Below are 26,742 nucleotides of genomic sequence, written 5' to 3'. Positions count from 1 at the left end.
TTAACCAACCAGAAAATGATCAGACAGGTTTAACTGATTTCATGCCAGGCCCAATAAAAAAAGTGTCCCTTTAATTTTTGTGAGCAGTGTACTTTAAAAACACAGACAAAAGGTTGGTCTTTATCTCAGGAGACCACAGTTTGCCATATCCTATGGTTAGTCAACATCAGTGTCTGTTTTAAGGCGTAAACTGTTTTTGGAATATCTTTCGTGGTTTTCATTGTCATCAGACAGATCCCTAAAGTCCTGACAAAACAGCTGATCTGCGGCTGACAAATCTGAGGAATACAGACATTTTACGGTGAGGGACCATAGTCCCAAATAGTGGTCAGCATGAGTCTGAAATTAAGCCTGTGCCCATGAACTGCTCCTGACGTAGAAGTTAAATCTGCTACATATATATTACACACACACGTATACACACATAGATATATATATGGGTGTGTGTGTGTGTGTGTGTGTGTGTGTGCGTGTGCGTGTGCGTGTGTGTGTGAATATACATGTGTATGTGTAGGGTTGGATATGTGCCTGTGTATACAAATATATACAAACATATGTGTAAGGATATGTATACATGAAAATACACACACACACACACAAACGTATTTATACACATATTGAATATTTGGGAAAAATAAAGGTAAAATATATGAAATTTTAAACATTAAAAGTTAACAGCAAAAACCTAAAACAAATGTAACTGAAAATATGAACTGACGATGCACACTGCACATAATCTGCCACCTCACAAACACACAGGGCCGTGACCGTTCTTGATCCCAAGACATTTGTCCTGGACTACTATATAGTAAGTCATTCACTCACATCTCACTTGTAGTGTATGTATGATTCACTTATACCACTACTGTCAAGGTGAGAACATATTCTGTGTTATTCTTTGTGTATTACAAGACAAATACAGTATTGTAGACATTTCTGTTTTACCCTTATATTGTGGTTGTGGCTCATCTTGTGCGGTAGATTTTTACACTGATTCTCTGAATACTGATGGATACAGAACTGTTAACTGTTACAAGGTTTCTAACTAATTTGGTTTGAACATTTTGCTGCCTCATTTCACGGTACTGTTCTTTTGCATGCTGGCTCACTGGGATGACTGACTGGATGATGTAAATAATATAATGTTTTACTCAGAAAAGGTTGTTTGTTGAAGAAAACCTTGAAGAAAACCAAATTAAGTTTTAGTATTGACTTTAATGATGGCTTTGTTTTATTCATGTGTCCCATTATGTTATGACAATGAGCCAGCATGTGCAATACCAGGATTCTGACACTGAATCAGCTAAATGACATTCAGTCATCTTTTATTTTGTTATTTACAGCTGATTTTCTTACTGTGATATGTCAAAGTGTCTTCTCTGAAGAGAATTTGATTGCACTGATGAAAAGAATCTGATGAAATTATCTGTCATTAGATTTTTGAAAGTGGCATCGACTCGTGGCGATTTCTTGAGTAAATATCATTCAAAAAACAATAACAATCCAACATAGACTAACTGAGGCTTGACGTGTTATTAATAAGAACTCCGTGTAAGGGATGGTATGGATGTATGTATGTAAGTATATATATAATTCGTTCAGGAAGTCTCCGTTTACAGATGATTTTAGTCAAAAAAAACAAAAACTGATCAATCTTGTTCTCTTAACATATACTACTGCCTTAACCCACATCTGTCTCTGGTCACACAGGTTTCAAGGACCCTGTCAGTTGACTCATGAGCCTTTCAAATACTGACAGGAATGCCACAGCAGTTGTCTATCGGGACAGCTTGAACATAGCTATAATCAAGAATGTGATCACAGTGGTTCTCTGCATCTCCATCAACTACGTCAATGGTGTCCTGGTACACACATTCAGGAAACATCAGGTCTGAATTGATTTATGGAAATGAATTGTGCCCACATATCATTATGCTGAGTATACACTTACTTCATATCATATACTGTACTCTCATATAGTCAGTCGCACTGTTTCTCTTCTTTTCCTCTTATATCCTAATCAATTCTGTTTTACCTGCAGGTTCTAAATATGAACCCTCGATACATCCTGTACATCCATCTGGTAATCAATGATATTATCCTGCTGACCTTGTTCACCCTTATTCAAGTCCTGAGTTACATTGTGTTTACCCTTAATGTCTCCTTCTGTATGTTTTTGCTGATGATTACTATTCCTGCAAATTTAAACAATCCTGTAACACTAGCTGCTATGGCAATAGAGTGTTACATTGCAATATGCTTCCCTCTACGCCACACCCAGATCTGTACAGTAAAGAAAGCGTATGTTGTGATTGGCCTCACGTGGGTTATAGGAACACTGTCAGTCCTAACAGATTTATTTTTCACACTGGCAACAGAATCCATGGAATTCCTACATTCTAGAGTGTTTTGTCTTCCCAAAAATGTTTTCAGACACCCCAGTCTCACAGAGAAGAGCAATATTTCCAACATAATGTTAATGGTCATTGTTTGGATAACTCTTTTCTACACATACTTCAGGATCATTTTTGCTGCAAAGGCAGCTGCTGCAGATGTAAGAAAAGCAAGGAACACTGTCCTCCTCCATGGCTTCCAGCTGATTTTATGTATGCTCACCTACGTTTACGGTCTCACAATAGAGGGTCTCACATACTTGTTCCCAAGAGGGGTACTGGCTATTCGCTTTACTGTCTCAATACTTATTCACGTCCTGCCTCGGCTGATCAGTCCAGTAATTTATGGTCTACGAGACAAGACATTCAGAAAGTTCCTGCAACAATACAGACTTGTATACTTATAGATGGTGAATATCATGTTTCAAACTGATTTCTCTAACATGAACATTGAGTTACAGTTTTGTTTACATCCCAATAATGTTCCAAACACAAAAATAAATTCTCATGATCCATTTCTACTCTGAAAACACTAATAATTAGCAGTGATTTTATTTTTTTTTTTTTAATTAAGATTCTTTATTAAGTGTTATTTTCATAAATGTGTGAAACCACAAACTAGTATGAAAGACAATTTCATTTAATTTTCGTGAACTGGCACAGATCAAATAACACGATGCTTTAAAAACACACTGCATTCATATTTTGTAAAAATAAGTAACCATAACTGCTGTCCATCGGGTGCAGAGGAGGAGGACAATTTTATAAAGCCACAAATTAACTTTTGGTGAACACGGTTTCCTGTTTCGCAAAGTAAGTTAATGTCAGTGTCCACAGGGGTGCCGCTTAGCTCGATTGGTAGCACGCATGACCCATGTGCCAAGGCTATGCAGTGGACGCGGGTTCGACTCCCGGCTCGGGTCCCCCTGCTGTGTCTCACTCCCCCTCTCTTACCCTGTTTTCTGTCACACTCTTCAGCTGTACTATCGAAAAGGCCAAAAATATATATAAAAAACAAAAAAAGTCAGTGTCCACTTTAAGGTACACACTATTTTTTGAACATTTTTGATGCCTTCTCATTGCCATCAGACAGATGCTAAAAGCCCAGCTCAACAGCTAATCTGCGGCTGAGGAATCCAAAGAACACAGACATTATTCGGTTGAAGGAATGTAGTACCAATGGAAAAGGCTGTCTGAAATGTTTAAAATCTAGCGTACAGTTAAACAGATACAGATTTTTAGCTGTGCCTTGTTTTTGGTAGCTAAAATACATCTTGCTGTCGAAGCTGTTCAGCAGTGCAATGCTTTGCTTCCCTTTCAGTGCTATGTGCTGCTTCTCCACACAGGGGCAGAGCTGACTGTCATCTACTGCACTGTACTGGGATAAGTACCTCATTCAATCTCACATCAAAAGACCGCAACTATCACTTTTACTAAATTGTTTTGCAGTCTATACCTAAACAAACATTAACAATAGTGAGTGAATTGTCCTGTGGAGCCATGATGCATTAATGGTTTTCACTTTGCTACAGGTGGAAGCAGGCGGACAAAAAAATAATCAGCATGTCCCGGAATTACAAGCCAGTCGGGGTTGCGTAGGTTGCCTTTCAAAAATAAAAGAACGCTGTGTTAATGTACTACAAATGCACCAAACATTTTGTAGGGCTGCAACTTCAAATTAAAAACATTTAGCTGGTGTCGACTTTTATTTTGAAATAGGCCATTGTAGTAAATGCTTTGCAAAGTAAGTTTAGCAAAGCTAGTTTTCATTAAAAAATGACCATGGTCATTGTAGGCATGTTTTGACAGCAAATCAGTTTTAAATGTTGGAGCAGATTTTTACAATTTGATGGAGTGATGGAACAAGAAGGATCTGTTGACCAGAGGTCAATTAACTTAGATTTTGTTGTTCTCAACACAAAGTACTCAGACCTAGTTAACTATTCTACATTTCTAAAATGTTGTGCCTTAAATTCTGTTTCAATTATTTTCTGTGGTATGAAAGATGTTGTCAAATATCATTATTTGTCCAGGTAATATATAGAAGTTAGAAATACTAATAATGTGACAGACACTGAAAATAAAGTATATCAGTGTATATCAAATTTCCGAAACTATTCCTTAAAAAAACATACACAATAGCATGTACACACAGACCAAATGTGCCAACCTAATCCCAAATGTCTTCAGTCAACATATATAAACTCTTCAACAACCACAACCGACTGGTCTTGTGGAACGTGCTGCTGGGAAGGTACAGTCATGCTTACTGCTTTCTTATTGCATTGGACTAGTAATGTATGAACTGCAGGTTACTGTTATGTGTTTATCACTGTCTTATATTCCTGTGTGTAACATGTTTTATCTAGCATTGTTATGTTTCTATGACTTACATGTAGCTGAATTGCTGTTTCTGTCACTCTGGGTACAGATAAAGTGAGTGTAGTGAGTATTTTCTGTGCTTTTCCAGGACAAAGGTGCTTCCTCTGAGGGGATTATGCTCAATTAGTATCTCAGACAAAGCCGACACTGGTTCCAACACTGAAATAACTTATGGAGATTTAGAATAAATGCAAGAGTTTGGGACATACTTACACAAATGCATACAAACACAAAGAACATGTGAACTGTGTTTTAAAGAAATATTAGATTGAGGCCGAACAATTCATTCCACAGAACATTTGTTATAGTCAGATTTTCAGAGTTTTCATTAAAAAAAAAAATTATATTCATTACTTCTATCTAGACACTTGACACAATAATCTAGAATATGATCTGTGCTTATTTCAGACAGCATCAAGCCATTTTAGACATGAATTTTTCATCTGTCAATGGAACCTCAACTGTAACTGGGAATCAGCGAGACACGTTCATCACAGCTGTGACCAAGAATGTGATCGTCACAGCCCTCTGCATCTCCATTAACTACATCAATGGTACTCTGGTCCGCACATTCAGAGAGCACCAGGTGTGATATTCTTTTATTAGTATATGTGTGCAAGCACCAAAGGGGAATTGGGACCAGAAGAAAAAGGCAGTTAAAACATGTCTAAATCTCTTTTCCATCGTCTTCAAATCTTCCTCTTTAGCTCTCAGCATTAAACATTAACTTTAAAGATTTTTTTTTAATTGTGTACATTGTTTTCACAGTTTAAATAAATCCATAAAAAGAGATTATAACTAGACAATGAGTAAATTATGCTTCATGCCACATAAATGTTTATTCTGGGGGTTTTAGTAGTTTTATAACAGGGTACAAACACTATGACAAGTAAAATATCATAAATAAAAAATCTTACTAAAGTGAAAATATAACATCAAGTACCAAAAGGAAAGGTACCTGTTGTGCAGTAAGGCTAATTTCAGATTAAAAAATGTATTACTGGTTTATAATTAATAATGCATTAATGTGTAAGCTGATGCTACAGCTGGAAAAAGTTTGGGATAGTTTTAACTTTGATTTACTATTTGGTATATTCACTACTACTATAATATTCATGTGAATTGGTCCCTGCATTAAATGGTTTATGTTTTATTTATGCATATGTCAGTCAAATTCAGTGGAAACACATCTGTAAATCTGTGATTTTTTTCACTTATCATATGAGCTGGACATGAACAGATTTAACATGTACTCTTTATTTAAAGACCTGAAAAAGAGTAGTTTTCATTTATGTTCTTTATTTGGGGTAAATCGGTTACAATAATTTGGAAGTAATTAAATATTTCATAATATGTCAGGTATGTTGATTTGTGAGGAAGTAGCAGCTGAATATGTAGTTTAATGTTTACTTTATTGCTCTTTTGCTGCAACAAAGTGTAAAAATCAAAGCATCAAAATACAAGTCATCATCAGAAATCATCTACATCTAGAATTCTAATACTATTCTACTAACACTAATTTTATCTTGTTCAGATCTTTTATTCAAACCCTCGTTACATTCTGTTCATCCACCTGGTGATAAATGACATGATGCAGCTGATCCTGTCAACCCTCCTTCACATCATCAGCTACGCCCTGTACAAAATGAATGCGTCCCTCTGCCTCATCCTGCTGATCATTACCATTACCACCACCCTCAACACACCATTCAATCTGGCTGGCATGGCAATCGAGTGTTACATCGCCATCTGTATCCCCCTCCATCATGGACAGATCTGTACTGTCAAGAAAACCTACATCCTGATTGGTTTGATCTGGGCTGCGAGTTCACTCTCTATCCTCCCAGATCTGTTCATCCTTCTGGCTACAGAGCCACTGCAGTTTTTTCACTCTAGATTGTTTTGTGCCAGAGATTTCGTGTTCCGAAGCACTTACAGTCTGAGGAAAAGAGATGCTTCACACTATGTTTGTTTTTCCCTGGTCTGGTTCACGCTCTTCTACACTTACTTCAGGATTGTGTTTGCTGCCAAGGGAGCGGCTGTCAACATTACAAAAGCCAGAAACACTATTCTCCTCCACAGTTTCCAGATGCTGTTATGTATGCTCACTTACGTGGGACCCATGTTTGAAAAAGGTCTGCTCTACGTATTGCCAAATCAAAGCCCGGCTGTACGCTTTACAAGCTATGTCATTGTCCAGATCCTGCCACGGTTTGTTAGTCCGATTGTGTATGGACTGCGAGACAACACCTTCAGGAGACATGTAGGAAGGTACCTACTTTGTAAGTGGAGCATGAGCAACCACCCAGAAAGTGTCCCCATGTCACAAATGAGGTCTACTATGAAACTGCACTGAGTTCCTCAGTTTCCAGTCACATTCTGGCAAACACATGTGAATTATGAAACAGCTGCTCTTTGTTGTTTATTTTGAGGCAATAATATTTCAAGAACAAATAAATTCCAATAAATACCTGATTGCTAGATATTAATATGTTGATATATATTTTCTTTTCTTTTTTTTAAGGGTTCTTCAAAAAAATGGTCACTCAAAAAATGGCAAGATGTGACATATATTTTGTATAAAATATCTGATGCTTTAAAACCATCATGGCATAATCTACTGCTACAAAAAATACAAATACACACACACACACACACAAACATATATGCATATACATATATACACATCTATCCATCCATATACACACAGTTTTACATAATGTATACACACACACATAAATATCCACACATACTGATTTTGTAAAAAAAAAAAAAAAAAACAAAACACATCAATACATATTGATTCTGAATATTTGAAAGGGATTCAATCCTTATTTTCTGATCACCTGTGCCTGATGTGAACAGAAAAAAGTGAGTATTTCTAAACACAGAGTGACATTTAATTTTAATGGTAATTCTGCTGTTCTCTGCTTCTAGCCAAGAGAAGAAAAGTTGGACCTTGTTGTTATGTTTTACTCCCTAATATCATCATCAGCATATTTACAGGTATATAAAGTATTTCATCAAAAGTGGAAACAAAATTACAATGGCTGACTTCACATAATTAAATCAATCTGCTGCTCTTGCATCAAACCTGAACTACCAAAGGAAGCTCAAGGGGTCAAAACACAAACTCAAAATTCCTGATCAGTTTTAAATACAACCACCACCATGAAGACGTAGTGTGCCAGGAGAGGGCAGCACATATACATCTTTAAGTTTTCTATAATATTTATTCTTATAGCACTAGGTTGATTAGCAAGAAAAGCTAAATGTAGCAATTTACTTAAAAAGGTATTTTATTTACTGGATTTCTATGCAGTATAACCAGATGTTACTGAATGAAAACCTTGAAAGACTGACCTACATGTGATGTGCATTGTTTCTGTAAATTATGACTCATGATATCTTATCTTTAGAAGTCAATGATTTAACTGGTTAGGTTTTTAATTATGACAGAGACATTTAAATACCGATAAAAACAGTACCCATCCCCAGTCCATTATTAGATTTCTTGTGATTCAGACTTTACTGCATAAAACATTGAGTCTTTTCAGAAGTTTTTTAAGTGATCCAGTGAATCAGAGTAACAGGCATCAGGGTTCTGGTGTTTCACATGACATACGACGATGATTTTAAAAAACAAAATCATAAATCAATCATCAAAAGGGCATTCTTGCTCGCCTCACTGGTGCTTCTAGTTATAAAATGTAAAAACAATGCTTTAATCTCATCAAATATGATGTCAGTCATCATAATCATCTTTGTTTTTCTCTTCTCTGATAAACACTGAGGAAGAAGATGAAAATCAATTAAGACCTGTTTGAAAGTGTTTATAAAGGCTCATCTGTCAACCTGCATGCCTCCTCTGTGTCTGACCTGGACTCAGGTAGGTGGAATAGGATGGAGGTGGTGGTGAGGTAGCTTATGACTTAAGTCTTTAACATTCAGCTCTGTCAGGCAATATTACAGTTTGAGTTTGTTTGCCTATTTGTAGTTATTTCATCTAAATATCTCCATTTTAAAAGAAAGCCTAAATTACCTCAATTTAAATCTAATCTTGCATTTTTATATTAGATAAATATGTGTTTGTGTTTACAAAAACATTACAACATAATGATCATTTGTGATTCATTTTACATGTGTTCTATCACTCTGAGTTTGGCTGCTGGAGATAAATAATGCCATCATGTACAAATGTAGAAGCTTTATACACCAGTCTCTGTTAAAACAAATAATCTAAACTAATATATGTTTTAGGATGATATATGGGTTGATAAGGTAGAGGGGGAGAAAATAAATCAGGCCTAAGGTGAAAGGAGAGTAATGGCAAATTGCTTTGTGTTATGAAATTTAATTTGAAGTTGACTTTATTCACACATGATGAACTTCGGTGTCAGATTCACAAACTGTCTTAAGCTTCAGGTCGTTTGTTTGTAATTACATTAAATCAACAGCATTTTAGCTGAAATATTTTTATTATTATCATTACTATTGTTTGATTTTCTAAAAAACAAAAAGGTCCAAAATAAAAACTGAGTAATTTCAAATGCGTTGTCAAAATACTGTGCATGAATCATAAAAATGCTGCATTCAATTTAACAACATTTTGAGAAAGTGTAAATAGACTTTGCTGAATTTAAAGTGTATAAATAGGTTGCGGCTTTGTTGCATTTCTTTACATTTGTCAGCTGGTATTTTCTGGCTTGTTAGTGTTCTCTCTCAGGTCTCAGTGAAGTATGAGCTCATCAGTGGGTCCCGGAGTCAACATGACATTTCCTTTTCAGGTCTGGTGAAGAAATAATTTATTATTATCCTGCAAGTTTCTAAGGCTTCATTGGGGAGTAAATGTTTTCATTGCAATTATCATAAAGTATGCTGTAATATGTTTTCTGTTTAACAATACACATATTTCACCATATACACATATGTGACCATTAATACTTAAAGATAACATTTTGTTTTTTCTTATTTGTGACCACATTTAAAATTATATATGTTTGATACATTATGATAATAATCATCAAACCCTACTGTTAACAATCTTTAACGGCTCTAACATTTTAGCTGACAGTCACAGAAATGTTTGTCCATGAACAGGAGCTATATGAGTTGATGTGTCATTTTCATCAACATATGACAAAATACTTTCCAAGGTCCCAAGTATCATATGATTCATCTAACTGGACATAACTTATATCAAATATTATACCTGATTGATTTTTCAACATTTCAAACAAGGTTACAGCTGACAGAAACAGTGATGCAAGATGAATGATTCATTGTGTTTAATAGCAATTTCTATTTCTTTCTCTTTGGATCCCTATGTTATTGGATCAGCTCATGCTCATCAGAGATACCTTCACCACTGCGTTTGTAAAAAACCTGATTGTTGTTCTGGTCTGGCTCATCCTCAGTTACATCAACGGCACCTTGGTTGCAACTTTTTTTAAACACCAGGTACACAGATACTATATAATGTATAATAAACTGTGAGAATGGAAATTACAGATTCCATGAAAAAAAGAAAAGCATATACAGATATTAACATTATTACAAATGTCTTGGCATGTGTTAAGTGATGTCTTCTTTACCAACACTGCACAAACAAATGCATTATCCTATTTTGATCTTCCTTTTTTTTTTTTTTTTGCTATAATACCAAAAGAGTTATAAAGAATTGTTTTTTATAGTAGTATTGTTCCAGAGTTTAAAATTCTGGTATCTTAACAACCTTATTTGCTGCTATACGGCAGTACATCAGATCATCTTGTGCCCTTATGTTTTCAGTATAAAGAGTCCTCTCGCTTACTATTTCCACATGACCTTTCTCACTGTCTAACTCCTTTGTTGATCTACTGTGGCATTTGTCAGCCTAAAGGCCTTTTTTAACTGAATATCTTCAGGCTTTAGACTGTTACTCAGAGTACTTACTTTGAAGATATCACCTGGCTGTTTGTTTCAGGAGACATTTGTTGACTACACTTGCTTCATTTTGTCTTTTATTTCTTATCAACATGACAAATTGATCAAGTTTTTGACTATTCTGCCTACACAAGTGTCCCCTTTAAATTATAAAACAACTTTAAAAATACATTTTAATTAGTTTTAATTACGCATTCCAAGGATTTTTATCAGTTGTCTTTATCTATGCTTTTGTTCCCTCCTGACTGCATTTAATTTTCAATGGAACACTTAAGCAGTGGTTTATGACCAATCTTTTTTCTCTTCTCACTTTTCCTCCGCCAATCACCTGACCCAGCTCCCCCTTTCCTCTTCCCTTGGTTGTAACAAAATGTAACGCTACATTTTCCACTCTTTTTTCCTCCACCAGGATTTTTATGAAGACCCTCGTTACATCCTCTTCATCCACATGGTGATCAATGATGCCATTCAGCTGACCGTCACAATCACACTTTTTGTCCTCAGCTACATCTTCTACAAGATTAACGTCTCTTTCTGCTGCTTCTTCATCCTGGTGGCTGTCTTTACAACCAGAAACACCCCAGTCAACTTAGCTAGCATGGCCATAGAGCGCTATATTGCCATTTGTGAGCCTTTACGCCACCCCCAAATCTGCACAGTGAGAAGGACTTACATTGTGATCGGGTTGATTTGGTTCATATGTGTGGCTCCAGATATCACAGATCTCTTTGTGACGCTGGCAACAGAGTCCCTGAGCTTCTTTCATGAGCGTGTGTTCTGCTTGCGCCAGAATGTGTTCAAAGACCCGATCCTGGCGTATAAAAGACAAGTCTTTGATATCATCTACTTCTCCTGTGTGTTTCTGACTCTGGTTTTCACCTACTTGAGGATCCTGTTTGCAGCCAGAGCGCTCTCCACAGAGAAGGCATCAGCCCAAAAAGCCAGGAACACCATCTTGCTGCATGGGGCCCAGCTGGCCATGTGTATGCTCTCATACATCTCCCCTAGTGTGGAGATTGTCCTGCATCTAATCTTCCCCGGCCGAATCCTAGAAATCAGATATGCAAACTACTTGATTGTCTACATCCTGCCCCGCTTCTTGAGCCCAATAATCTACGGCGTCAGGGACAAAAAGTTCAGGAAGTATCTCAAGATGTATCTTCTAGGCGGCAGGTGCAGGGTCAAACTGCAGACAGTGGCCCCTGGATGACAAAGATGGCATGTGGCAGATTATATAATAAGAGGGTTTGAACAATATATACTCACTGTTTGATGAATCAAACCTGCTGCAGACCATAGTAACTGAAAAACTGTATCTAGAGTCATAATAAAATGTATGAAAATGGCAATGTGGCAAGTGGCAGCACAAATAGGATTTATCTATTTTGTATGTTCATTTGCTACAATAAAAAATGCAGATATTTTTTGAAGCCAGAACCATAATACAAGGAATTTTTTGAAGCTAGAACCATAATACAAGGAATTTTTTGAAGCTAGAACCATAATACAAGGAATTTTTTGAAGCTAGAACCATAATACAAGGAATTTTTTGATGCTAGAACCATAATACAAGGAATCTTTATACAACAAATCCCTTGGATTCTTTTCAGTTACACTGATACACACTGACTGAAATTTCATCAGTTGAAAATCTACTCAACAGTGACATATCACATGGAGTGTGATAAATTGTGAGTTTAGCGGTTCTGTACTTCAATATCCTGTTACTTCTGCCAATTAATCTTTGAGTGATAACTGTAATAAGATTTCTGTAATAAAATTTCACCATGTGAAAGACAAGGACATCATACACAAACCATCATGTTACTCAGGAGAGGTGCAGCACTAACAGCATCTCGGTCTGACATAGAAGACAATGCCACCAGGTGTCAAAACAGCTTCAATGCATGTCTGTCACTGAACATTAACCTTGTTTAATAAAATTCTTAAAGGTCCACTGTGTAGGATTTAGTGGCAAATCACAACTGAACACCTGCTCATTCACACTTCATGACAGTGTCAGCTAAAAACACTTAGTTTAAAGGGCATCTCTAGAATCAGGGTTTGTCTTTTCTGGTGTACTGTAGAAACATATAAAATATATAAAAGCATCAACATAAATTAAAGAAAACACAACAGTTCTTATATTTTGGTGTTATATACACTAATGAAAGCATAATTTAGATGTCGTATCCCATAGATTCGCCTTAATCATAAACACTTCTGAATTAATTATCAATAAATAATTGTGCAATTTACTCATGTTCAAATCACAAGGACATAAGTGACACACTGCTTTACCATACAAGCTCATCTACTTAATCAGTGGCTAAAACATAATAGTCAGATGCTGATTAAAGTTATGGCATGTTGTCCTTCTGTTAAACTCAAATAAAAATACTCTTCACATTTGGGTTAATTATTGTCATAGAAATCATAAGTCACCTAATGCTCATTACAGGAATCCATTATATGACCCATGACATCATGACCTTCACTCTATCCCCATAACAACTTGATCAATACACACACAGAGACACACAGTGGCATCCATACAAATCCTTATATATGAGACAACATGATCGTGACAAGGTTGCTGACACTGTCACTGACACTCTGCAGGTGAGAGGAGGCTCTTTCACTTTATTATCTGTGAACTTACTGTCTTTATTAATGCTTGTTTTCCTTCCTTTCTTCTTTGTTTACCTTTTGAGTTTGAAATGGTTTCATGATTTATACTAAAGCTTTCTGACTGTGTTGATATTATGGATTCTTAAGTGTAGAATATGTAAATCTGATGCGTAAACAATGAAACAAGATATTCATTTTAACGTGACTTCCTCTATGATTTTGCAGTGCAGTGTACAGCGTAAACATTTATGAGCTGCTAAATGGAGTAAGTCTAAGTTCAGTGAATTTGAGTGACATTAGTAAAAAATATACGTCTTGCTATCATGATATGAGACCACATGGCCTTAGATTTTGAATATTGTGATATGTAAATAAGTTTGCGTAAGATTAATAAACATCAACATACAACATTATATCACAGACAACGCTATGTTAAGTTGTCTTATGGGTGTAGATTTTGTTAGAACACAAATAGTCATCCCAACAATACAGTCTCAATAGCGATATCGGGTAATTTGGTCAAAGACGTTGTGGAATTTGATTTTCATTTTATGAATTGTTTTTTGAGAAGATTCTGAATGCTGAGATACATAGTGAATATATTTCTAAATATAAGTTTTGCAAAGTTGTGGCAAAATTCAGCATCCAGATTCTCTGTGTTTTTTATTTGTGTGTATCAGAGCATGACCACCAAACTAAAACATTTTCTTTTTTTAATCATATTCATTTCTAAATACTTATTTCATCTTCTTGCAGGTTTTGAAGTCTCATTAGTGAGCAATGAACTCCTAACAAAGTGTTAATGGGATCTCTGTGGTTGTTCAGGTTTGAATGTCTATTCATTTTTTATAATAAACAGGTGCATACAGCTGTCGTTTGATTGCAATTTCTCCATAAGAAAATATTGTCAATTTCAGCCTTTCATGCAATTTATATACTCATCTATGTTCCTTATACTGCATGTCATTGTGTCACTTGCAGAGGATATAATCTTCTCGCTTTTTCTAGATGATCGTTTTTTTCAATATCCAGTTAACTGGTGTGGAATTCATCCCTAAAAGATTGTTGCTGTTTGTATTTGACTGTAAAACAGATTTCATGTCTGTGTCCGTTCAGACTGTAAGGAGGAGATGTTGCTGATACTCAACTCCACCTCCTCCAGCCCTCTGGACCTGCTGACAAGTAATACCAGCTCTGCACTGGCAGGGGGCACTGTAGCAGTGCCTAAAGACAGCTTCTCTAATGCTCTCACCAAAAACATAGTTGCCATGCTGGTATGGCTGGCCCTGAGCATCATCAATGGCAGCATGGTGCACACCTTCCTACGGCACAGGTAGAAACTTACTGCTAGTTCCCTGAACAGCACCTTATTCATCAATTATTTAAAATGATCGACATCAAATTATTCTGCAACAATTTAGATAATTTTAAGTTACTTTTCAAGCAAAAATACCAAAGATCCAAGAAGCTCCACCTTCTCCAGTGTTAGTAATGTTACAGGAAGTAAACAGTCAAATCCTATTTTAGATTTGGACTGTTGATCGGACATATGTAACAAGATACTGATGACTTCCCCTTAGATAAATAAAAATCCACATCAATAGATCAAAAAAAAATTAACAGATGAATTGATCATTTGAATAGTCCTGAGTTGCAACCCTACTTTAACTTACTATACTCACACTGACACGGTCTTTCTCGGTTCTTGTTTACATTTCAACACATAGTTTCTTCTATGAGAACCCCCGGTACATCATGTTCATCTACATGGTGATCAATGATGCTCTGCAGCTCAGCCTTGTAACAGCTCTCTATGTGGTCAGCTACATCTTCAGGAAGATCCACGCTTCGTTCTGCTGCTCTCTGGTAAGTCCCTACCACATTAAATGTATACCCATCTCTGATAAAATCCTTTCATGTGGTATCTTGTCACAATATTAGGGAAAAGCCAGTTCTACGGTACACAAAAGAGTATGGTTCAGTATGAGTTTGGAATAATGGGAAAAACAACTAAAAAAAATCCCAAATGAAAAGGCTTTGAAAAGAGTTTGTTTATTTTACTTTCAATAGAGAGATGAGCAAGTTACAATTTGTTCCACTTTGTGTCCACCTGGTTCCACCTATTTAACCCTAATAGTAACTGACATGCTCATGCCTATCAAACCATGTACAAGAATACAAATCTGTGTCTGATTATCTCTCTGAACTTCCTAAAACTCCCCTCACATCTGACTACCAACCCCCCCGTGTATCCCCCAGATCATGACAGCAGTCCTCACCACCCGCTCCACCCCACTCATCCTGGCTGGCATGGCAGTGGAGCGCTACATCTCCATCTGCTTTCCCTTACACTACAGCCAGATGTGCACTGTTCCTCGCACACTCCTCCTCATCTGTGTCATCCTCATCCTCACCGCCACCCCACCTGTCTCTGACCTCCTCATCACCATCGTCAACGAGCCTCTAAGCATCTTCCACACCACCATTTTCTGCGACCACCCACTTCTCTTCCGCCACCGCTCCATCTACTACAAGAACTGTGTGTTTGACGGGGTGTACCTGTCCTTTGTAGCTCTGACGCTGCTCTACACCTACTGCAGGATCATGCTGACAGCACGAGCTGCCTCAACAGGCCTGGCCTCAGTGAACAGAGCGAGGAATACCGTCATGCTTCATGGGGTGCAGGTTTGTGCTTCGACACACAAATCGTCTCGAGCTATGGCTGGTTGATATGGCCCTAAATAACTGTGATCATTATAATGAAACAAGGCAAAATGTTCACCTTGACCAAGGCCTATTGAGATATATAATACAGAGTTTCCACATAAAGCTCATCCCTCAAATAGGTCAAGAATAACACCACCAGGGTGTGACGAAAATATTTTTAAAGAAAGTCTTCTTTGAGAGAAGTGGTGACAACTGGTGACACCTTCATCAACATCTTGTTTTGTCTCACTAAGTTATTTTAATTACAACATAAAAACAAATCATTAACGAAAAATGATATTGATATTTATGTCTGAATAATTGACTATTTCATTTTTAGATCGAGAAGAAGTTTTTCAACTTGAATAGATAGCACATAAATTGGCTGCATAAAAACTGCACGCTGATTATCAAAATAGTTGGTAAATGCATTTTTTTGTCAACTAATTGTTGTTTTTCTAAATGTTAGGATTTTGTTTGATTGTTTGCAAGGTTTAATTCCATATTCGTGCATGTTTGAAGACCTGGGCGACCTGACACTCACAAGTTACCTGTTATTTATTTCTATTAAATATTTCTATTTCTATCTTCACCACTACATTTTTTTCTGTCCTATTGTTTCAGTTGCTGCTGTGCATGCTTGCATTCGTGGTTCCTTCCCTTCAGGCTGCTCTCATCTCCCTCTTCCCCCGCTTCAGTTTGGAGATTCGTTACATCTTCTTTTTGGTTGTCTACATCATCCCCCGTTTCATGAGTCCTGTCATCTATGGTTTTCGGGACGAGCAGTTCAGGAAGTACTGGACCCGATACCTGGCTTGTCGGAACCAAAGGATCATCAGGGTCAGACCGGTGTTACTGAAAGTGAACCTGTCTTCCAAATGATAGTCAGTCAATGGGACTTCTGACTGACTTGACAAGTGCTGGAATTACTGACTTTACTATTGACTCTTTACTAAAAAACTATAAAACTTTTCTGTTTACAGAAACACAGCAAACTTCTATACTGAGATTAAAATAATTTCAGTTGCATCAAAAAAGAAAGACGTGCAGATGGATGAGCAAATGTGTCAAAATATTGTTCAGCTGTTTATAAAGCACCTTAAACAAAGCATGGTGTGAACTTTGATGTTGCAATCTTGCCGCTAAGCCTTCATTAAAGGCCCAATACCACAAATCCACACACAGAAAACCAGTGTAATCATGGTGGAAAGTATCTGAAGCCAGAACCCATGTTTGCAATACATTCCCCTTCGTGCAAGTTTTAATGAAGCAGTGCTTGATAAAACCAATAAATTACAGATCTCTCCATATTCACAATAACTATGATATCAAAAGCAGAAGAAGAGGAAGACCTTTGGCCTTGTGCATCTCTTGTTTATGAGTTCACCTGTTTGCCTTTTCACTAGTTATTCAGTAGTTAACAATAATTGCTTATTATTAATTCTGAGTGCTGTATCCTAGGCAACTGGATGTGTTTCAGTTTGTTGAAGTTGTTTCATATCTCATCCAAGAGGCTTCTTCAGTTCTAACTATCTGGAGGTGAGTTGCAGGCTCACAGTCGAAAAACATTTAATTCAAAATAATTAATGAATAATTCTCACAATGAAAGAGCTTTCTTTCAAAAAGATTTGTTGCTCATTTGCAGCAGTTAATAAACAGTCTTTGGGTTTTAAGACAAAAGCAGAAAAACTGAAGGTGTCATTTGGTCTCTGGGAAACTGTGATGAGCATTGCTCACATTTTTTGACATATACTAAACTATTAAACCTAAACAGTGAAAACTGTCAGCGGATTGACTGATAATGAAAATAATCATTAGTTGCAGTCCTTCTGGTGGAGCTACAAACACTCACAAAAACTTTCCAACCAAGAGAGATTTATGATAATGAACTAACTTTTACACTGAAATAGAAATCTACCCTCCACAGTGAGTCCCATCTGTCTATGATGGCATCATCTCACTGAATTATCATCACAGAAATCTATATAACAGCATCTTTTCTTGTCTCTCTCAGTACTCATGGTTAGCAACATATCACAACACAGGCCAGACCAGTGTAGCACTGAAGTAAGTTAAACTTTCTTAATTTACCTTTCCATTTAGAAGTTTGTTAAACAAAGACAATTCTTAAATTACTACTACTACAAATACTAATACAATCTTTATGTGCTTTGCCTTAATTGTGTCAGTTGTTACAAAATGTAATGATGAAAAACTTCTGTTCATAACTGACTAACAAGATGTGATATTTTAATCAAATCAGAGATAACTAGAAGGAATATTTAAACAGATCCTGCTAATAAGAAATACGTTTTTTTTCCATGTTCAAATGTTATTCTATTTTTTATATCCAATAAATATCAACTTAATTGATTTTTTTTTTATAGTTTTCAATTATTCATCTTAAATATTTAATCATTAAAGATGCAACAATTCATTCAGGATAATCAATTCATCAATCAAAAGTAAATGTATTGTCAGCTTTAATAATCAATTCATCGTTTCAGTCATATTCAAAGAATGTGTCTTCTATTATGTGAGAATTTTCTTCTTATTTATGAAAGTAAATTAAGTGATTCTTTTTACATGTTACAGACTAAACAATCCATTCATTGTGATCATAATCAACAGATTGATTGTCAGTAAAATAAATCAGGATTTGCTGTTTCGCTGCTACCCAGAGTCTGGGTTTTGGACTGTTGCTCGGAAAGAAGAAGAAATTGGAAGATGTCAGTCTGGGCTCAGTAAAATTGTTGGTTGGAGCCTTGTGTAATTATACTTCATTCTTTTGTGGGAAAAAGAAATCTATTGCAATCTATTAACAGATATGATTTAGAATTAGTGTGACTGATCATCTGATCACTGAAAAACTATAAAATCTTGATGTTATGACATTTGTTGGTGTCTCTACTGTTTTCTTACATCTGGATAACTAGATTTGTAGGCCAGGACATTTCTTTATTACAATGATTTTCCATCACATCTTTTACCTTTACAGAACAACTGAGGATTCTGTGATTTGGATACTGCACATAGCTATATTTTAATTGAGATAAACTGAGACGGTTTCATTGATTCAACAATAACTGAGACAGCTGTTTTTCTCCATTTTATCTTGACCGAGATGTGGTTTCTCAGGACTGAGCAGGAAGAGGTGCGATATGAACTCAACCAAACGTCTGGACAGCCTGAGCGAAGCTTTCTTAAAAAACTTCATCACATTTGCCATCGCTGTCATCATCAACTTCATCAATGGAACTTTTGTCTACACCTACTTTAAGAGCCACGTCTTCCAGAGAGACCCAAGGTGATACAAGGACCATTTCTGTTTCCTCTAAAACAAATATGTGAAGATGATTACAGTCAAATCATAAGTATTGTCACCTCTCCTGTCATATCTTCTCCTTGCTGACCGTCTCTCCTGCAGGTATGTGCTGTACATACATTTGGTTATCAATGACATGATCATGCTGACAATTGCTGTGGCGCTGCAGATCATGACCTACACCATTCCCCTGAAACTGGCTCCCTGCTGCATTCTGCTTCTCATCTTAGCCACTACAAACAAGTAGGTGTGTGTTATTTGTTCAACTTAAAGTGTTAACACAACCTTTCTGCATATGTGCTTTGGGGGTTTTCTTGGATCTGACATTTCCACTGGAAACAGTACATGTTTTAGCTTGAGCTGCACTATTTTGAGTTTTTCAGATACAGATAACAGAAAACTACCTGCTTCAGACCAGTACAAGTGTAGATGCTGTACTTCCAAGTTTCAACTTTCATTTCTCCAATAAAGGAAATAATGTTCATAATTTGCAAAATTATTACTCTGCTGCATTTCACAGACCTACACATTAAAAACAAGTCACTAAGAGCAGCAACTGTGTCAACAAACTATTAGTCTATTTTTATTCAAGACATAACATGTCCAGGCTTTGTGCACAAAGTCAATCAGGAGTTTCTGCTCAGTCATTTTGAGTGGCAAAATTATTCACAGTGGGAAAAACATTGTGACCAAAGTTACAATGCACAGCAGCAGCTTTAAACTGAATATCAATCAGCCTACCAGCTGCATTCACTCTGTTATCACCCACTGCACAACCGTCTGTGCCAGGCTTTACATCAGGTTAACTGTGATATGGAAGCCCTTTTCTGCCAGTTAAAAAAAAGGATGAGGTGAAAACAAAGCTTGGTGAAGAATATTCCCATGGTACATCATAATAATGAGAGAAAAGGCCAAAATCATGAGATACAAGGTAGAAATTATGGAGATAGAAAGTCAAAATTATGAGACAATAAGTTTTAGTTATTTCGGGTGTCAGGATCTTGATGAAAGTTAAGACGGACACGTTGCGTTGGCCAAACAAGCTGGAGATCAGACTCCAGCAGAAGTCACAGTTGAGTGTAATGTAATGTGTCATGTGTATTCACTCAGTTTGGCTTTGTGAACCAGTTTAAAACACATCTGTGGATGCTGAAGATAAACGTAGGATGAGCATGGTTTAACTACTGTGTAAGAGACATGACCAGAGACCATAACCAGAGTAAAAAGGGTCAGTAGCAGGGCATGTTATTTAGCATGGATAAATACTACAGAGGGAAAACAGACATTTCTTTGTGTAACGTTAAGTTTCAGTTCGGCTGAAAACCGTTTGGTTGATGACAGTAATGACTTTACTGGTATTCTTAATACGTTGATGAGAAACAGTGACTAGCACGTCCAGTATGCTAGCAGCATGAAACATAGCAGCTTCGTCTTCCAGCAAACTGATCGGCGGGGGTTCACAAAACGTCACATAAACGGACTGTGGAGTGACACTCCCACACCGCTGCACCAACCTAGCACAAACGTCCACAGATAACACGACATCTCCAAAGACATCATAAAGAAGTAGATTTAACTGAACACACACACAAGCTGTGTGTAGGTCCAACATGCAAAATAATTTGACTAGTAATTAACTAGTACAATATGTCTGTTCAAAAATGAGATCCACACTTCATTTGTATTTGTAATGTAAATCTGAACAAATCCTGAACAAATCAAATCTTTTGTGTCTTTATTTGTCTTTACCCAGGAACAGCCCTCTGAACCTGGCTGGCATGGCACTCGAGCGTTATATTGCTGTTTGCAAACCTCTTCATCACGTCCAGATCTGCACCGTGCAGCGGACCTACGGTTTCATCACACTGATCTGGGCCGTCTCCCTCATGCCCAGCGTCACAGATGTCATCTTCCTTGTTGCCACCCAGCCTCTTTCGAGCTTCTCAAGAAACGTCATCTGTTATGAGTCCAACATCTTCAGCACACCATTCCACAAGACACACAGGGAAATTGTCCAGGTGAAATACTGATTATTAATCTTTCATGTCCTTTATGATATCAGCCATTTCTGTTTATTCCATGGAGCCGTGTAAGTGTTTGGCTTGTGTGCCTTAATGTCTTCCTCAGGGTCTTCTGCTTTGCTTCGTCTTCCTGACTGTGCTCATCACCTACATAAATGTCCTCTGCGCTGCCCGGGCGGCCTCAGGTTTGAACCAGGCCTCAGCCAGAAACGCCCGTAACACCATCCTGCTGCACGGAGTCCAGCTCCTCATCTGCATGTCCTCCTTCATTGCTCCGCTCATCGACATCATGTTAGTCACCGCTTGGCCCGAGAAACGCAGCACAATTCTCTTCACCACCTACCTGATTTCCGGTATACTTCCACGTCTGCTCAGTCCGCTCATATACGGCATCAGAGACAAGACGTTCAGCAGCCACATCAGGATGCTCTACTGCTGGAGCTGTTATCCTGCAGAGAAGAGGGTGAACCCGATGGGACCCCAGAGCAGGTCCAAAAAGGTCTCACACTGAATGACCTTGAAACGCGAGTGATTTTGCAAGTTATAGTTCATTAGCTGCAAATACAAATTGATTTAGTTGTTTAGTGAAAGGAATGTATGTGAGAGAATAATCAACATTTATGCGTTTAAATCTGCTCCGATGCCTTCAGGCCCTCATGGTTTAAGAGGTAAATGCTACATGTGGGTCAGAAAAAGTTTGTAAAAGTTTCTTTCCATAATAGTAACTGCAGATTTTTATTTTGTTTAAATACACATTCTACTCAGTGAGTCCCACCTGGCTATGATGGCATCATCTCACTGAATTAGCATCACAGAAATCTATATAACAGCATCTTTCCTTGTTGCTCTCAGTGCTCACAACAACATATCACAACATAGGGCAGACCAGTGAGGCACTGAAGTAAGTTTATCTTGCTTTCCATTTAGAAGTTTGTTAAAAAGTGAGTCAGTTTTTTAACTACTACAAATACTGATAATTATTCAGAAATGGTCCGATTGTTGTTTATTTGCCTTGCCTTAATTGTGTCAATTATTACAAAATGTAATGATGGAAAAACTCGTCTGTTCATAACTTAGAAAATATAATATTTCATTCAAAAATATATATATATATATATATATATATATATATATATATATATATATCAAAGATAAGTGGATGGAATATTTTAACAGATCTTGCTAATTATGAATAGGGCTGCTTTTTTTCTATTTTCAAATGTTAGTCTATTTTTTAAATCAAATCAATATCAATTTAATATCATTCTATGTGAAGAAATTGTGGATTTTCCATTATTTATCTTGCATCTTTAATCATTAGACATGCAATAACAATTCTTTCAGGATAATCAATTCATCAATCAAAAGTAAATGTATTGTCAACAACTTTAATCAATCAATTCAGTCATATTCAAAGAATGTGTCCTCTATTATGTGAGAATTTTTTTCTTATCTATGAAAGTAAATTAAGTGATTCTTTTTACATGTTACAGACTAAACAATCCATTCATTGTGAACATAATCAACAGATTGATTGTCAGTAAAATCAATCAGGATTTGCTGTTTCGCTGCTACCCAGAGTCTGGGTTTTGGACTGTTGCTCGGAAAGAAGAAGAAATTGGAAGATGTCAGTCTGGGCTCAGTAAAATTGTTGGTTGGAGCCTTGTGTAATTATACTTCATTCTTTTGTGGGAAAAAGAAATCTATTGCAATCTATTAACAGATATGATTTAGAATTAGTGTGACTGATCATCTGATCACTGAAAAACTATAAAATCTTGATGTTATGACATTTGTTGGTGTCTCTACTGTTTTCTTACATCTGGATAACTAGATTTGTAGGCCAGGACATTTCTTTATTACAATGATTTTCCATCACATCTTTTACCTTTACAGAACAACTGAGGATTCTGTGATTTGGATACTGCACATAGCTATATTTTAATTGAGATAAACTGAGACGGTTTCATTGATTCAACAATAACTGAGACAGCTGTTTTTCTCCATTTTATCTTGACCGAGATGTGGTTTCTCAGAACTGAACAGGAAGCGGTGCGATATGAACTCAACCAAACGTCTGGACAGCCTGAGCGAAGCTTTCTTAAAAACCTTCATCACATTTGCCATCGCTGTCATCATCAACTTCATCAATGGAACTTTTGTCTACACCTACTTTCGGAGCCATGTCTTCCAGAGAGACCCAAGGTGATATGAGGACGTTGTGGGTTTTCTCTAAAACAAATATGTGAAGATGATTACAGTCAAATCATAAGTATTGTCTCCTCTCCTGTCATATCTTCTCCTTGCTGACCGTCTCTCCTGCAGGTATGTGCTGTACATACATTTGGTTATCAATGACATGATCATGCTGACAATTGCTGTGGCGCTGCAGATCATGATCTACACCATTCCCCTGAAACTGGCTCCCTGCTGCATTCTGCTTCTCATCTTAGTCACTACAAACAAGTAGGTGTGTGTGGTTTGTTCAACTTAAAGTGTTAACCCAACCTTTCTGCATATGTGCTTTGGGGGTTTTCTTGGATCTGACATTTCCACTGGAAACAGTACATGTTTTAGCTTGAGCTGCACTATTTTGAGTTTTTCAGATACAGATAACAGAAAACTACCTGCTTCAGACCAGTACAGGTGTAGCTGCTGTACTTCCAAGTTTCAACTTTCATTTCTCCAATAAAGGAAATAATGTTCATAATTTGCAAAATTATTACTCTGCTGCATTTCACAGACCTACACATTAAAAACAAGTCACTAAGAGCAGCAACTGTGTCAACAAACTATTAGTCTTTTTTTTATTCAAGACATAACATGTCCAGGCTTTGTGCACAAAGTCAATCAGGAGTTTCTGCTCAGACATTTTCAGTAGCAAAATTATTCACAGTGGGAAAAACATTGTGACCAAAGTTACAGTGCACAGCAGCAGCTTTAAACTGAATATCAATCAGCCGAACTGCTGCATTCACTCTGTTATCACCCACTGCACAACCGTCTGTGCGAGGCTTTACATCAGGTGAACAGTGATACATATGGAAGCCCCTTGCCGCCGGTTAAAAAAAAGGATGAGGTGAAAACAAAGCTTGGTGAAGAATATTCCCATGGTAAATCATAATAATGAGAGAAAAGGCCAAAATCATGAGATACAAGGTAGAAATTATGGAGATAGAAAGTCAAAATTATGAGACAATAAGTTTTAGTTATTTCGGGTGTCAGGATCTTGATGAAAGTTAAGACGGACACGTTGCGTTGGCCAAACAAGCTGGAGATCAGACTCCAGCAGAAGCCACAGTTGAGTGTAATGTAATGTGTCATGTGTATTCACTCAGTTTGGCTTTGTGAACCAGTTTAAAACACATCTGTGGATGCTGAAGATAAACGTAGGATGAGCATGGTTTAACTACTGTGTAAGAGACATGACCAGAGACCATAACCAGATTAAAAAGCGTCAGTAGCAGGGCATATTATTTAGCATGGATAAATACTACAGAGGGAAAACAGACATTTCTTTGTGTAACGTTAAGTTTCAGTTCGGCTGAAAACAGTTTGGTTGATGACAGAAATGACTTTATTGGTATTCTTAATACGTTGATGAGAAACAGTGACTAAGCACGTCCAGTATGCTAGTAGCATGAAACATAGCAGCTTCATCTTCCAGCAAACTGATTGGCGGGGGTTCACAAAACGTCACATAAACGGACTGTGGAGTGACACTCCCACACTGCTGCACCAACCTAGCACAAACGTCCACAGATAACACGACATCTCCAAAGACATCATAAAGAAGTAGATTTAACTGAACACACACACAAGCTGTGTGTAGGTCCAACATGCAAAATAATTTGACTAGTAATTAACTAGTACGGTATGTCTGCTCAAAAATGAGATGCACACTTCATTTGTATTTGTAATGTAAATCTGAACAAATCCTGAACAAATCAAATCTTTTGTGTCTTTATTTGTCTTCGCCCAGGAACAGCCCTCTGAACCTGGCTGGCATGGCACTCGAGCGTTATATTGCTGTTTGCAAACCTCTTCATCACGTCCAGATCTGCACCGTGCAGCGGACCTACGGTTTCATCACACTGATCTGGGCCGTCTCCCTCATGCCCAGCGTCACAGATGTCATCTTCCTTGTTGCCACCCAGCCTCTTTCGAGCTTCTCAAGAAACGTCATCTGTTACGAGTCCAACATCTTCAGCACACCATTCCACAAGACACACAGGGAAATTGTCCAGGTGAAATACTGATTATTAATCTTTCATGTCCTTTATGATATCAGCCATTTCTGTTTATTCCATGGAGCCGTTTAAGTGTTTGGCTTGTGTGCCTTCATGTCTTCCTCAGGGTCTTCTGCTTTGCTTCGTCTTCCTTACTGTGCTCATCACCTACTTGAATGTCCTCTGCGCTGCCCGGGCGGCCTCAGGTTTGAACCAGGCCTCAGCCAGAAACGCCCGTAACACCATCCTGCTGCACGGAGTCCAGCTCCTCATCTGCATGTCCTCCTTCATTGCTCCATTTATCAACATCATGTTAGTCACCGCTTGGCCCGAGAAACGCAGTACAATTCTCTTCACCACCTACCTGATTTCCGGTGTACTTCCACGTCTGCTCAGTCCGCTCATATACGGCATCAGAGACAAGACGTTCAGCAGCCACATCAGGATGCTCTACTGCTGGAGCTGTTATCCTGCAGAGAAGAGGGTGAACCCGATGGGACCCCAGAGCAGGTCCAAAAAGGTCTCACACTGAATGACCTTGAAACGCGAGTGATTTTGCAAGTTATAGTTCATTAGCTGCAAATACAAATTGATTTAGTTGTTTAGTGAAAGGAATGTATGTGAGAGAATAATCAACATTTATGCGTTTAAATCTGCTCCGATGCCTTCAGGCCCTCATGGTTTAAGAGGTAAATGCTACATGTGGGTCAGAAAAAGTTTGTAAAAGTTTCTTTCCATAATAGTAACTGCAGATTTTTATTTTGTTTAAATACACATTCTACTCAGTGAGTCCCACCTGGCTATGATGGCATCATCTCACTGAATTAGCATCACAGAAATCTATATAACAGCATCTTTCCTTGTTGCTCTCAGTGCTCACAACAACATATCACAACATAGGGCAGACCAGTGAGGCACTGAAGTAAGTTTATCTTGCTTTCCATTTAGAAGTTTGTTAAAAAGTGAGTCAGTTTTTTAACTACTACAAATACTGATAATTATTCAGAAATGGTCCGATTGTTGTTTATTTGCCTTGACTTAATTGTGTCAGTTATTACAAAATGTAATGATGGAAAAACTCGTCTGTTCATAACTTAGAAAATATGATATTTCATTAAAAAAAAAAAAAA

General features: G+C 37.3%; 6 protein-coding genes across 6 annotated transcripts; all 6 read left to right on the top strand.

Annotated features, from left to right (window-relative positions):
• The first annotated feature begins 1,736 nt into the window (after nucleotides 1-1,736).
• On the top strand, nucleotides 1,737-2,815 carry LOC119021452 (odorant receptor 131-2-like). Its single transcript, XM_037101755.1, has 2 exons — nucleotides 1,737-1,889; nucleotides 2,042-2,815. Exons 1-2 carry the CDS (start codon nucleotides 1,737-1,739, stop codon nucleotides 2,798-2,800), a joined length of 912 nt encoding a protein of 303 aa, XP_036957650.1. The 3' UTR covers nucleotides 2,801-2,815.
• A 2,390-nt stretch (nucleotides 2,816-5,205) lies between these two features.
• Nucleotides 5,206-9,558, top strand: LOC119021448 (odorant receptor 131-2-like). Its single transcript, XM_037101751.1, has 2 exons — nucleotides 5,206-5,361; nucleotides 6,310-9,558. The coding sequence occupies exons 1-2, from the start codon at nucleotides 5,206-5,208 to the stop codon at nucleotides 7,129-7,131; spliced, it is 978 nt and encodes a 325-aa protein (XP_036957646.1). The 3' UTR covers nucleotides 7,132-9,558.
• A 20-nt stretch (nucleotides 9,559-9,578) lies between these two features.
• On the top strand, nucleotides 9,579-11,910 carry LOC119020647 (odorant receptor 131-2-like). Its single transcript, XM_037100140.1, has 2 exons — nucleotides 9,579-10,235; nucleotides 11,110-11,910. Exons 1-2 carry the CDS (start codon nucleotides 10,101-10,103, stop codon nucleotides 11,908-11,910), a joined length of 936 nt encoding a protein of 311 aa, XP_036956035.1. The 5' UTR covers nucleotides 9,579-10,100.
• Nucleotides 11,911-14,335: 2,425 nt separating this feature from the next.
• Nucleotides 14,336-17,625, top strand: LOC119020646 (odorant receptor 131-2-like). The gene is made up of 4 exons (XM_037100138.1): nucleotides 14,336-14,664; nucleotides 15,059-15,252; nucleotides 15,601-16,016; nucleotides 16,662-17,625. The coding sequence occupies exons 1-4, from the start codon at nucleotides 14,462-14,464 to the stop codon at nucleotides 16,917-16,919; spliced, it is 1,071 nt and encodes a 356-aa protein (XP_036956033.1). The 5' UTR covers nucleotides 14,336-14,461; the 3' UTR covers nucleotides 16,920-17,625.
• Nucleotides 17,626-18,595: 970 nt separating this feature from the next.
• LOC119020645 (odorant receptor 131-2-like) lies at nucleotides 18,596-22,456 on the top strand. The gene is made up of 4 exons (XM_037100137.1): nucleotides 18,596-19,344; nucleotides 19,465-19,605; nucleotides 21,116-21,386; nucleotides 21,481-22,456. Exons 1-4 carry the CDS (start codon nucleotides 19,199-19,201, stop codon nucleotides 21,892-21,894), a joined length of 972 nt encoding a protein of 323 aa, XP_036956032.1. The 5' UTR covers nucleotides 18,596-19,198; the 3' UTR covers nucleotides 21,895-22,456.
• Nucleotides 22,457-22,683: 227 nt separating this feature from the next.
• Nucleotides 22,684-26,623, top strand: LOC119021454 (odorant receptor 131-2-like). Its single transcript, XM_037101758.1, has 4 exons — nucleotides 22,684-23,588; nucleotides 23,709-23,849; nucleotides 25,366-25,630; nucleotides 25,740-26,623. The coding sequence occupies exons 1-4, from the start codon at nucleotides 23,443-23,445 to the stop codon at nucleotides 26,142-26,144; spliced, it is 957 nt and encodes a 318-aa protein (XP_036957653.1). The 5' UTR covers nucleotides 22,684-23,442; the 3' UTR covers nucleotides 26,145-26,623.
• The last annotated feature ends 119 nt before the right edge of the window (nucleotides 26,624-26,742 follow it).

This window comes from Acanthopagrus latus, chromosome 6 (assembly GCF_904848185.1).
Source record: "Acanthopagrus latus isolate v.2019 chromosome 6, fAcaLat1.1, whole genome shotgun sequence".
NCBI lineage: Eukaryota > Metazoa > Chordata > Actinopteri > Spariformes > Sparidae > Acanthopagrus > Acanthopagrus latus.
Note: the sequence above shows the minus strand (reverse complement) of the source record. Positions and strands in the feature narration are given on the sequence as shown.

Coding starts and splice junctions, on each gene's coding strand:
- LOC119021452 (XM_037101755.1), top strand. CDS start 1,737: ATGAGCCTTTCAAATACTGACAGGAATGCCACAGCAGTTGTCTATCGG. Junction 1,890..2,041: donor ACACATTCAGGAAACATCAG/GTCTGAATTGAT, acceptor TTTTACCTGCAG/GTTCTAAATATGAACCCTCG.
- LOC119021448 (XM_037101751.1), top strand. CDS start 5,206: ATGAATTTTTCATCTGTCAATGGAACCTCAACTGTAACTGGGAATCAG. Junction 5,362..6,309: donor GCACATTCAGAGAGCACCAG/GTGTGATATTCT, acceptor TATCTTGTTCAG/ATCTTTTATTCAAACCCTCG.
- LOC119020647 (XM_037100140.1), top strand. CDS start 10,101: ATGTTATTGGATCAGCTCATGCTCATCAGAGATACCTTCACCACTGCG. Junction 10,236..11,109: donor CAACTTTTTTTAAACACCAG/GTACACAGATAC, acceptor TTCCTCCACCAG/GATTTTTATGAAGACCCTCG.
- LOC119020646 (XM_037100138.1), top strand. CDS start 14,462: ATGTTGCTGATACTCAACTCCACCTCCTCCAGCCCTCTGGACCTGCTG. Junction 15,253..15,600: donor TGATAAAATCCTTTCATGTG/GTATCTTGTCAC, acceptor AGATCATGACAG/CAGTCCTCACCACCCGCTCC. Junction 16,017..16,661: donor TCATGCTTCATGGGGTGCAG/GTTTGTGCTTCG, acceptor CTATTGTTTCAG/TTGCTGCTGTGCATGCTTGC.
- LOC119020645 (XM_037100137.1), top strand. CDS start 19,199: ATGAACTCAACCAAACGTCTGGACAGCCTGAGCGAAGCTTTCTTAAAA. Junction 19,345..19,464: donor GTCTTCCAGAGAGACCCAAG/GTGATACAAGGA, acceptor TCTCTCCTGCAG/GTATGTGCTGTACATACATT. Junction 19,606..21,115: donor ATCTTAGCCACTACAAACAA/GTAGGTGTGTGT, acceptor GTCTTTACCCAG/GAACAGCCCTCTGAACCTGG.
- LOC119021454 (XM_037101758.1), top strand. CDS start 23,443: ATGAACTCAACCAAACGTCTGGACAGCCTGAGCGAAGCTTTCTTAAAA. Junction 23,589..23,708: donor GTCTTCCAGAGAGACCCAAG/GTGATATGAGGA, acceptor TCTCTCCTGCAG/GTATGTGCTGTACATACATT. Junction 25,631..25,739: donor CACACAGGGAAATTGTCCAG/GTGAAATACTGA, acceptor TGTCTTCCTCAG/GGTCTTCTGCTTTGCTTCGT.